This window comes from Topomyia yanbarensis, chromosome 3, assembly GCF_030247195.1.
Source record: "Topomyia yanbarensis strain Yona2022 chromosome 3, ASM3024719v1, whole genome shotgun sequence".
NCBI lineage: Eukaryota > Metazoa > Arthropoda > Insecta > Diptera > Culicidae > Topomyia > Topomyia yanbarensis.
This window is the reverse complement of record NC_080672.1, coordinates 66,912,417-66,925,051: the sequence shown is the minus strand read 5'-3', so window position 1 is coordinate 66,925,051 and position 12,635 is coordinate 66,912,417. Positions and strand designations below refer to the sequence as shown.

At 42.9% G+C, this 12,635-nt stretch overlaps 1 protein-coding gene across 1 annotated transcript; it reads right to left on the bottom strand.

The window, feature by feature from the left end:
* Positions 1–9,536: 9,536 nt before the first annotated feature.
* Positions 9,537–11,381, bottom strand: LOC131691998 (AP-3 complex subunit mu-2). The gene is made up of 6 exons (XM_058978816.1): positions 11,248–11,381; positions 10,962–11,049; positions 10,585–10,910; positions 10,367–10,526; positions 9,815–10,314; positions 9,537–9,750 (listed from the first exon to the last, which is right to left on the bottom strand). Exons 1-6 carry the CDS (start codon positions 11,280–11,282, stop codon positions 9,615–9,617), a joined length of 1,245 nt encoding a protein of 414 aa, XP_058834799.1. The 5' UTR covers positions 11,283–11,381; the 3' UTR covers positions 9,537–9,614.
* Positions 11,382–12,635: the final 1,254 nt, after the last annotated feature.

The window sequence follows — 12,635 nt, the reverse complement described above, 5'->3', positions numbered from 1 at the left end:
TTCCCTTTAAAGAGAATTTTGACAGTTGGATTTTACGCCGCAATCATATGTTTGTCGAGAATGGCTTCAATCTTTCAAATCAAACCATTTTTTATACAAATTGTTTGTTTGATACGGCTCAATGCGTTAGCTTAACTGTATAAATGCCTAAAAAAATAAAAATAAAAAGAAATAAACGAATGACAAATGAGTAGATAATTATTGCGATGGCATGAAACTTGCGTAACTTTTTTCATACTTGACCGAAATTAACCAAAATTTTCCCAGTTTCTTTTTAGAGCTTATTGTTTACATTCGCTAAGTTTAGCGGTTGTCATTAAGATTCCGGTCGAGATGGAAAAAAATCAGCAAGCCGTTCGCGAAAGAATTTTTTCACACAAATACAAAATACTGGGTTGCAGCGTCTTAGGAAAACTGAGGGATATACGCCATTCGACTGTTTCAATGGACCTCCTAAGATTCCCCTAAGAGAACGGATGACAGTAGCAGGCAAGCCAGGAGCTGGATTAAAACCAGAAACAACTCGTAAAAAACCGACAGAGCATTGATTGCTCATTTCAAGCGGAATCCGAATATTTCGACACGAGACTTGGCCAGAAAACTAGATTTTTCGCAAAGTTTCTTTTAGTGGGCTAAGTAAAGATCCTGATTGAAAACGTATAAGATGTAGAACTTGCCAAAACGGGCGACCTAACTATACTCTACAACTCTTCAAAGCGGATATCTAGCAGTTGGCGGGAAAGGTATATTCCACTCTGGGTAAGGACTGCTGTAGATGACCGTTTCAAACGGAAGACGCTGTCAAAATTCGCTTCGAAGTATCTGATTTGGCAGGCCATATGTAACTATGGAAAACATAGTGAACCATTCTTGACCCAAGCTTCATGAAATATGAGATTTGTAAAATATATTCCAAAACTGTACAGGAGTGGTATGCGGATATTTCGGTGGATTTTGTACCATAAACCCACCAAACTGTGTTGAACTCGGTCCGATCGAAGTCTATTGGCCATGATTAAGCGCGAATTTCGAAAGATTAAAGGAATGGCGAAGAACGAAAAGGAAATGGTGAGGAAGTGGAAAACACTGAGAAAATCGTACCGGAAACGACTGTACAGGCGCTGATTCAGGGCGTCAATCACAAATGTCGAGCATTCTACTTATACTGAAGTATGTAAGCTGAAATAAATATACACTGAACTATTGTAAAACCCTTTATTAGTGACTGTCCTTCAAAGTTCGCGATTTCCCGTTGTATTGGAGATCTTCTTGCACCCTTGTCTTAATTGCTTCTTACCCTTATTGGTTTCTAGTGTGAACCCTTCGTGTTTCCCAAATGATCCATCGTTTATGATGCGTTCTCTTGATTTTGAGGTACTGGATGCGGCTTTTGCGGTCATTATGGCCTGAACGAGTTTTTCCTAGCGGTGTCCAAACATGGTTTTCTGTAGTGTGCCGTCTGATTACAAAATTAGTACTTACGTAATAAATTGTCCTTTAAATATGCAAAGAGCTGTCTGTTTAATGGTATTGTTTCTGTCAACACTGCAAACGTACACGTAACAGTCGCATTTCAACCCCAAATATTTCTGTAAAGAGTATGTTAATTACAGAGACTTGAAATCTTCGAGCGAACTTTACAGAATGATTTTCTTAATTTCATAAATCCAGCTGGGAAATCAAAAAAACTCATATACTTCACCTAATAGTGAGATCTAACCTAGGGGCAGCTCACTTGATATGCATTTTTAAAAATCAGTGAAATTAATAGCATTTTTTTCATCAAAACATAAAATCATAATGTATTTTGCGATGCGTGTAAGACGTCAAAACCCTACGAAACACTAGCCCTACATTCAACAAAACGTCGAACAAAGTGGATCAGCGTAGTAGGACGTTTGTTGAACAAATTTTTCTGCGAGGGAGTGCAAAGTTGATGCAAAAATTGAAATTAAATGCATTTAGCTAATTTGATGCAAATTTGTTATACATTCCTAGCTATTTGTTCAATTATCAATGGTTGACACTCAACCGGATTCATTGAATGAGCAATGACCACGGCAGTTCTTTCCTAATGGCCGCCATTTAATGTACATTTGACGAATGAAAAAGAAGCACTTCTGGTCGGCCATACTAACTGCAGTAGGCGGAGTGCACACCGTGCGCAAGCGTCCCCTGACTGTGAAATTCTACACCACAGTTGCACAATTCGTCTTGGTGTAGAAGGCGCGGAATGAACAAGTGAGAGACTGCAACGATGGTTGTGAGTGAAATTATTTTTCTTGCATGTGTTTAGTTCGTTCAAGCCATTTTGAACAATGCCGAACGTCATGGAGTGTTCAAAGTTTTAATTCTATACTATTTCTTCAAAACATTTAATCAAAATTTCTAAAGCGGGCCACCCAAATTAGGTGATATGGCAATTTTGATTGAAAATCCAATTTTTGTAGTATTTGGCATTGCAAAACCAAATCCAGATGGGATACGCGAAAAAAAAAATTTTTACAGTTTAATATCAATTTCTGCAAAAGCTCGCATAGAGCGTCCCTGAAGGAACCGATTAAGATTCTCTTCGCGCTGTTTAGTGTTTATACGCGGGGCATGTCGGGAGATCATATGGGTTTCCCCCACAGTAAAGAAACTTTTCAACCGAATTTTCAACAACGCTTCTTCAGGAATCATCCTTATGTTTCTCACCGCATTTCCCACAACGAGTATTATAGCTACAATGGGAAGCTGTTTCCCAATTGTTTGCAATTATTTCACGTGAGTTTACAATATTTTACGGTATTGTTGAAGTATATAGTCGATAAAACATGATCGAAAAAGAGAAGAAAAATGAATCCAAAGAATACTTCAAATCGCAAACGTGATCATCGCACTGCAAAGCAATCACGTGAGCCAGAATGCACAACTTCAATTCCACATTCTGGTGACGACGACGACACCAAAGAAGTCATTCGCATCATTTACACTTCCTTAATTTCTTATCTGAATGACGTCAATGGATGCCATTTATTATTTGTGTTATTATTTTTAAATAATTTCCAGTATTCATGCTCTTCAAATAAAAGTTGAACCGCTGACGGCGCCGGTGGTTGAGTGGTAAGCGTGACCGCCACTCATTCCAGTTGGCCTGGGTTCAATTCCAGCCGAGGTCGTTGAGATTTTTATGAGGTGAAAAAATCTGTGGTCACGCCTTCCTTCGGAAGGGAAGTAAAGCCGTTGGTCCCCGGTCAATGAGTTTGGTGGATCGATATCTAGTCCAGAAAAGGAGTCACCTCTCTGCCGTCGGTAAGGAAGAAGTAGATCCAACTTCTATACTCTTACTAACAAAAATATCCTCCTCCTATGATACTTGCGGAGTGCACAGTAGTATATACGGCCTTTAGCAAAAGCAAGTATTGGACTAACCATTGCTTCCCTTTCCTTCCGCGATTTAGGTTCGGGTCTAGCCGGCGCCGGTATTGATCAATAAACACTTTAGGACTACCAGGAGATGCACATTGAAAGATGTTTCGCTACTCCCAAGCATAATTATGTACTTAAGGCTCAAGTTACCTCAAGGCTTAGTAGTATGCGTAAGAAAAATTGTGTTCAGCTTTGCCACCAGATTATCCATTTAAACCTTTTCAAAACTCTAAAAGAAGAATATCAGTCGATTTATTAGACCATCATGATTCAATTCATGCAAAATACCTGCTGGAAAAACCATCGGCTTAGCTGGATGGTGCTTTTGAAAAAGTGGCTGTGATTTTTTATCACACTACCACACCGAGCTGGGGTACGCACCACAACTGCGCAATGAAAAAACCACAGCCACTTTTTCAAAAGCACCGTTTAGCTAAGCCGATGGTTTTTCCAGCAGGTATTTTGCATGAATTGAATCATGATGATCTAATAAATCGACTGATATTCTTCTTTTAGAGTTTTAAAAAGGTTTAAATTGATAATCCGGTGGCAAAGCTGAACACAAATTTTCCTACCTACACTACCAAGCGTTCAATTCTAACACATGCTTAAAAAAGGTAACTTGAACCTTAATCCCTGTGCAACTTCAGCTACTCCAGATCGATAACGGAGTAGCAGCCAGGGGTGGTCGCACAAGCTCAAGCTCTTCAAATAAAAGTTGAACCGCTGATTTTCTAGGCTTGTACATTGTTTTATTTAACCCAGAATATAGTGACCTATCCTATTCCCAGATTTTAAAAACATCGAAAAAAGTTTCTTTGCCTTGTTGAATTTAGCTTGATAAATATTTAGCCAGGTATAAAATCATTATTGCAAAAACGTTTCCAAATGTATAACCTTTCCAACGAGTGCTTGTTTATCAAAATCAGTGCCAAAATGCCATCGGGCTCGCCAAAAAACTAACCTACTTGACCCTATTCTATTCTAAGATTCAAACAGCTTCAAAAGCCTGACCTGTAGTGTATTGGCACTGTTTGCGACTCACGACTTACGTTCGTGCCTAATCACTCAAACACTCCTTACTCTTTTTTCGCATTTCTTCCCCACGGAACTAGAACAAGGTATTACTTACCTTTGTGCTTTGATTTAACTCTCAACTCTTCTTTTGCTTCTAGCCTCCATCTATTACGTCACCAGTTTAGCTCTCATCCCCTTGAACCGTTCAGATGCTGATTACTAGAGCCATTTAGCTCCTGTTTCCGTGAGTCATTCAGCTCCTGGCATTATGACGATCTAATCTGATAGCCCCCAACGGTGAAATCACCCTACTTCGACCGATAGATCCCCGTCGGAGGTATTTCTACCAACACCGATACCCGCTTCCTTGAGCCATTTAGCTCCCAGCTTTATCGAGATCTACTCGGATATTTTCTGGCGGTGAACTACCCTACTCCGACTGAGAGTTCCCCGGCAACGGAATTTTTCACGGTACAGGCGTTTGTTTCGTGAGACAATTAGCTCCCTTTTTCTTCACTAGTCCACGGTGGCGAATCTACGTTACCGTGAATTCTCCGGCGGTAGATTTCTTCCGATAACTATGTTCGTTTCCGTGAGCCTTTTCGCTCCCTACTTCGTCCCGATCTACTTGATCTAGTCCCCGGCGGTGGACCTATCCTACTTAACGGGCCAGCCAGTAGATGGTGAGGTCCTCCCAACGATTCCGGGCGGAGCGTAGCTTCCAGTTCACTGGCGCCTCAACGACCCACTGCTAGCTATTCGACGTGGTCTACTCGGTCTAATCCCTAGCGGTTGATCTAGTTTACTCACGAGCTACTCAGCTACTGACGTCCGGTTCGCTGGCGCCCCGATGACTCGAACCTGGTGATACGTCGCGTACTACTCAACTGGTCTCCGGCGGTGGACCCAGTCTACATCGTCAAAGAGTTTCCCGGCAATGGAATTTCTCCCGAAACCCGATTTTTGGTTCCACGGCGATGTTCTAGCCAATGGTACTACCAAATACAAATTTGTATTTGGTACTACTTTATTGGTCTCTTCGCTCGCAGCTCGAAAAGTATACTTGTAACCACTAGGTTGACAGCTTCCCAGATAGGCTCGATATTGTCAACTGTCACACCAGCCATATCCCTTCGAATTTCTTCGAACCTAGGGCATTCGAAGACTATCGTTTGGGTGTCTCTTGCACATTCACACACTCCGGGCAAAGGGGCGACAAAGCGTGCCCAAACCGATGCACGTACTTCCGGAAGTATCCGTGCCGTGGACAAAAACTGCCTCAAATGGAAATTCACCTCTTCATGCTTCCGACGGCTCCATACAAGCCGAAGCATTTGGGATGAATCGGTGGGTCCGCCTTCCTTTCTCCGCGTTGTTCCACTCTTGCTGCCACTTAGCCAACGAGTCCGCTCGGATCAGTTCCTTGCATTTAGTGCATTTCTCCGCTGGTAGCATTCCACGTCCTCAGAAAGAGTGATGCAGATGGGAATCATCCCGGCAATTATGCATACCGCCTCCAACGATATCGTTCTGCACGCACTGGCGACACGAACAGCCATTAGGCGAAACATGCTTGTCAACTTCGTCCGGTTCCACTTTGAATTCGAAGCAGTAGCCTAGACCGGTACGCCATACCTCAGTATTGAGTATGAGGCACCCGCCAGAAGACGACTCGTACTGCCTCTTGCTCCTCCGTGATTCGGCATGATCCTTGCCAATGCTTTAGTTGTCCTTACAGCCTTCTCACATACATAGCCGACATGGCTGTTGTAATTTAACCGATCGTCGACCATCACACCCAGGTGTTTTAGCGACACGCTGGATTTTTTACGGTTGTTGACCATCACTACCTCCGTCTTGTGGTGAGCCAGCCGCAACTTGACGTCAGCCATCCGGGTTTCCACGGTGCCTATTGTCTCTGTCGTCAACATCTTCACCTCCTCAAGGGTCTCGCCAGCTAACATCAGGACAACGCCATCTGAAAAGCCGACGATCTCAACTCCTCTGGACAGTTCCAGTGTTAACACGCCGTTGTTCATTACATTTCAGAGCGCATGGAGGTACTCGGTTCTGTAAGTAACTGTTCAGAACCGTTCACAGATAGTCCGGAACCCGCATTCTGTGCAGCGCTTGCGCGATCGCCTCAAGCTGGCACTGTTGAACGCGTTCTTCACGTCTATCGTTACCACAGCGCAGTAGTGATTACCACTTCTCTTTTGCTACGATGCTTTCTCCGCGCTCGCGATGACTGTGCAAATGGCGTCCACCATCGATACCCCTTTTCGGAACCCGTACTGCCTCTGCGATAACCCGTTCTCACTTTCAGCGTAGGTCGTCAGTCTGTTGACCCTATCCAGGAGTTTACCTAGAGTAACTAGCAGACATATAGACCGATACGATGCTGGATCTACTGGTGGCTTCCAGCAGCAACACCAGCTTCTGGATCTTCCATCTATCCGGGAAGTAGCCATCGTCCAGGCATGTCTGTAGGACCATCCTGAACATGCCCGGAAACGCCGGAGTCTTATTCTTCAGTGCCACGTTGGGGACACCGTCCGGATCGGGAGCTTTCTTCGCTTTAAGTCCTTTTTCCACTGTACGGAACCGGTCGTGGGAGACTCGATTATCACCAACATTTCCACCGTCTGTATTGACGTATGGCGTAGGCGGCCAGTCGGTTGGGTTGTGCTTCAGGAAAAGACCCTCCACGATAATCTTCATTTTGTCAGTGCACATTTCGACTGGCGTCGATGGACTCTTGACCCTGGTCAACACGGTAAACTTAACCCCAAGGGTTAGTGTCTACTTCTCTGCACACCTCCTTGTAGCACGTGGACTTGCTTAGCACTATCTCGCGTTTAAAAGGGGCACTGGCCGCCCGAAATATTACCCGACACTCTTCTCTGACTACCTCAGATCTTGCTCTCCGCACACGTCTTCTGGCCTTTTGATAGGCAGCCCACAGGATGTTGAGCTTTTCTTTCCACCACTACGCGGGACGCCGGTAGTTCCTCGGCTCCATTTTCCTCGGCATTGTTACATCACATGCCCTCGCTGTTGTTTCCGACAGCTCATCGGCATTCGGAATTGAAATGAGGTTGTCAACCCGAAGTGCTTCCATAAAAAGATCCTTGTCAAAGTCCTTTATTTCCACTTCCACTCGCCAGTCCTCTCCGCGTAATCGTTCAATTCCGCCGACCAAATGTGTAGTGGATCGCTTTGTGGACACTATGCGTGTATTTCTTACTAGCCAGTTCATGTTATCCATCAGCGAAGGACAGAATGCGGAATGTTATTTTGATAATTGATTCCCGGGCGCTTTTACGGAATGTGCTAGTGGAATCTCTTACATCCAGCTTCGCCAGGGCTTCCAACAAGCAGTAATTTCTTGCATTGGGCAACCTCCTACCCCACTCCACAGCCAAAGCGTTAGAATCTTCTCCTGTAATGACCGGCGTTCGTCCGAGCAACGGATCGGTAGGTGCCTCCAGCATCCGATTGTTCTGCTCTGGTGTTCAATATAGGGGAACATACCAGCTACAGAAGAATACGCTGTTGATCCTGACGATCACGAAGTCTTCCGCCACCTCTTGGACAGGGAAACCGCCCAATACTTGGATTGCCGTCATCTCTGCACTATCCACCACCCAGTTACCGTTATCGGGAGGAACACGATACGGCTTTGCAATAATTGCAACGTCGCACTTCGTTTATGTCGTCGACTGCCACAACAGCTGCTGTGCAATGTCGCAATGATTGAGATTAAACTGGGTTATCTCCTTCATTGTTGGACTGCCTTCGCCTTTATGTGCGTAGAGCATTTTGAAGCCGCCCGTCATGTGGTCGTTTCTGTCCTCCGGTTTGCAGATCATGCACCTTGGTTTCATCGTGCTGACTCTAGCAACATGCCCCTTTTCTCCGCATTTTCTACACAGTACAGACCTATCCGGCCCTCTGATGTCGGAGGTTCAAGCACCTGAAGCACCGCTCCATTTGCTTGGTATCTCGCGGAGCGACTCTCAGCGAGCACAGCAACCATTCGACTTTTATCTTGCTGGCCTCCGCCAGCTTGTTGGCAACGATCACCGTTAGTCGAATCGTCACCGTTTGAGTGCCTCCATACGATTTCTAAATCCGGATAGTCGCCGGTACATCTAGTTTGCACAGCTCGATCAATGCACCCTTCAGCTCTTCTAAGGTCGTTATCTCGTCTAGACCCTTGCTCTCGACTACGGCTTACTGCGACAGGGCTCTCACGCTCGCTTCGCTGCTCAAGGATCCCAACTCTCACTTTCTTGAAAAGAGTGGCGTAGGACGACTTATCGTGCGCTTCGATAATCAGTGCAACTCCTTTTGGCACCTTCTGACGAGCCGAAGGTTTTTCTTTTCTCTTGTGCTCTCTTTTTCGCTCTTCCTTCTGCTTTTGCTGTTTCTCCTTCCGACCTACAACGGTACTCCAGCTCTCTCTTTGGGTGACGGCAACAACAGCGTCCTCGAGCCTCTGCCTCTTCGGCCCGTCTGGTTTTCTGTCTTCTGGTGAGGTTCTTGTCCTCTTTAGAGTCACAGAAACTGGCGTGTTCTCCACTCCAATCTGCTTCTTCATACTCTGATCAAAATAGAACAACCAACGCAAGAAATTTCGTCATCATTTGACTGGTACCAATAATGAAATCTAGTTGGTGTATCGAGCGAAAAGGTTTCACGTATGAGAGCCACTTAGCACTGCACGGACTAGAATAGCGAACAATAGGTCCGAGAGTCACCGAACGAATGAAGGCTACCATTTGAGCAATAGATTCAGATTTATATGAGAAAACGTGCGGAAAATGTTCAACTTGCAGTATCCATTTATGAACTGGAATCTAGTGCCAGTGCTCTAGAATCAACGACAAAAGTTAATCCCTCAAAATTGCTCAATTGAAACTTTTTAAACGAAATATTATTTATTTCTAAGAAACGATATATTTTTGAACATTTCTCAGATATAATCGGGATAACTCGCTTTTTCATTGGCGTAAATACGCCATCAGTGAAAGTTGCACCATCGTGATAAATAGAATAACGCTAAGTTTTACTAGGTGTTTCGGATGATAAATATTCATGGCCTGTGGAATGATACATGATACTTTATATATATAAAAAAATAGACGATAAATAAAATGAGATTATCTGGAAGTACGATCCAATTACATCCGAATCTGGAACTTGCCGGCTTTCGTCAAGTATTTGACACCCTTAAACGGCTTGTATTTTTCTCCATACATATCCAAACGGTTTACCTTCAACCCGGAAACAACCAGTTGTGAAATTGTAAACTGCACCCTAAAATATTTGAAACACAAAGATAGCAACAACTGTTATAGAAATTCGAATTATATGATTTTACCGATCAATGCTAGTCTCCAGTGAAGTACAACCAGCTGCAGTTGAAACGGTTCCCCGAATGTTCGGCAGTTTAGTAACATCAATTCTGCCCACGTCCCAGTGAAGCATTTTAGTCACCGGATCGAAAGTATATTTACCCTGACTGGCCAGCAGTGCGCAGGTGAGTACCGATTTTGGCATACGGATTTCCAGTTTAACTGCTTCTACGACGCGTCCCAAAGTGGTTTTAGGTCCAACGGTAATATCCATTCGTCCCTGTTCACCCGATTTAAGGGCAATGTTGTGCCGGACGTAGATGGGAATTGCTACCACACTCTGTGAACCTACGTGGTACGACATCAGTCGAAAGTTTCCGTCTGGCGGAATAAATGAAAGAATTCGCTCCGATTCCCAGCGTTTGAAACGAACACACGGGTGAAAGGAAACATCGTCGAAGAGTCGAGGATTCATAAAGGATAGAGTCAGATCAGGCATTCCGCTTAGCTTAATGCAGCAATCAATCTAGAAAAGGGCATTTTTTCTAAATGGTTCAAGCTACCAATTTCAAACCTACATATCCCTGAATTTCTGCGAAAATCGTCTGTCCACTCTTGTCGATGATGGCATCTACTTCTTCGACCACGTCAAAATAGGCCTCGTTATTGGTGTATTTCACACCGGTCCTTCTCCAAGGAATAGCTGAAAGCTGCCCGGTTGGAAGTGTTCCACTAACACTGTAATATAAATTGATTTAATTTAATTAACTAAAAAAACAGGAGCACGAAAATATACTTCGACTTCCCGGTAACCGAGTTAGCAATGGTCCTCAGTATATTCGGCGGTTTTATCAATTCTTTAAGAATATTACTCTCCGTGGCCAGAGGAAAGCCATTGTCCAACATCTCATCCAGCAGTTCGTACACCACTACGTAGTTTTCCTTGATGATGCTTTCGGTGCACTCGGAGAAATAATCTTCAAAAGTATTCACCACCCGGTGTAGGAACTCGATTACAAACAACGGGGGACATTCCTGCTTGCATGCGGCCACCAGCGACACTCCTCCCCTCTGGATTGAAACCAGATAGTGGTGAGGAGTGGATATCACTGGTGGAACATCCTTAAAGAAGAAGAAAGTTAAGGAAAATATGTGGCGATAGGAAAAACTTACATTTGGAGATTCCCGCTGAACGTCCAAAAAGTATGAAACGCATGTCCGTGACACCACACTGCGCCAGTGTTTCTCCAGAAAGACATCGCTGAAATGACGTGAGGATACAATTATAGAACAGAATTTGTTAATTTTTGAATCAAAAGCATGAACGACAGAGATTTGGACAATTCTGGCAACACTGGTTTAAGCGAACTTGACACATCAACATAAACATTGTGTAAAATTTAGAAAGAATTCCCATATTTGCAGTCATTTATAAGTTATATGATAAAATAACACCTACCCACTAGAATTGACAATGAATAGACTGTGAATCATCACTTTAGTGCACAAACTTTGTTAAAATTCACAGTATTTAAGTAAAAATTCGGTCGCAATCTGGCGACAGATGATTTTTTTTTTGAAATCGATAGCGAATGACACATAATGCATGTGTGTGCGGTATGTTGTGGATGATATTGCTGTCAAATCATTAACAGCTGATTGAAAACTTTACATAGACTTTTCTACGGCTCATGTACGTATACGCCGCATGACACAAATACTACATCACAAGCTGGTGGAAAATAATAAACAAAGACGGCAAAAGTAAATGGGATTGTTTTCAACCAGGAAACTTCATTAGTGTTCGTGAGACCGGTCGCAAAAAACTCAATAGGGGAATAATTGGATAAAATCATTGGCCAAAATTATTTTGCCTTTTCCGATCACAATCGCATGTCAGTTCTTTAGTGAAGACAGTTTTTGCCATATGGCTTCGAATAGAAATGTACAGAGCAGTATAGCAATTTTACATTAACTTACAATAAACCAATGTCTAATGTCATGCAATAATACAAAAATTCTCGACAAACATATGATTACGGCCTAAAAGCCAACTGTCAAAATCCACTTTGAATGGAAATTCCGGACAAACCGTTACACGCCAATCACAGATGTTGATAATAAACGAAAGAGAAAAGTTTTCTCTTTCATAAACTGTTGTGAACTGTGTTCGACTAGTAACGGTTTGTCTGGAATTTCCATTCAAAGTGGATTTTGACAGTTGGCTTTTATGCCGTAATCATATGTTTGTCGAGAATTATAAACTTCAACGTTTCTGCAGCAAATAAGGCAAATTTTTTATTTATAAATTGATCACCAAATCAAGACACCTTTTATCGGAATCTCTCAAAACTTTTAGAAAATGAAAAAGAGGGGTAGCAGAAACATTCTACTTCCTCTCCTTAGTTAACGACATGTAAAACTTTTACGCTTACACAGCAAATTTCAATGTACCAAAGGTTAAGAATTTTACGTTTCGACATCGTTTCTTCAGAACCATGGCACTTATCTATCATTTCAATCGTTTCCATAATATATCATTTCTAGATTATGACAACTATAAAAATAATATGAAATTTATAGTCAGTTTCAGAAATAATCTTTTTGTCTTTTCTGCTATCATTTGTAGCAATCAGGCAAATGCCATCCCTATCTCTACAGAGAGAGTTTGACAATAGGCAGCATCGTTTTTCCACCGATCGATAGGGGTCAGTTTGACGTCAAAATCCATTGGATACAGTCCTGCAGTAATGCACCCGCTACTGGAAAATATCTTGAACCAACATACGGAATTTGAAATTTAATTTTTAAACGTAAACGAAAGAAGAAAGTCAGAATTAATATTTA

Coding starts and splice junctions, on each gene's coding strand:
- LOC131691998 (XM_058978816.1), bottom strand. CDS start 11,282: ATGATTCACAGTCTATTCATTGTCAATTCTAGTGG. Junction 10,315..10,366: donor TCGCAGAAATTCAGGGATAT/GTAGGTTTGAAA, acceptor GCCCTTTTCTAG/ATTGATTGCTGCATTAAGCT. Junction 9,751..9,814: donor CTGGAGACTAGCATTGATCG/GTAAAATCATAT, acceptor CAAATATTTTAG/GGTGCAGTTTACAATTTCAC.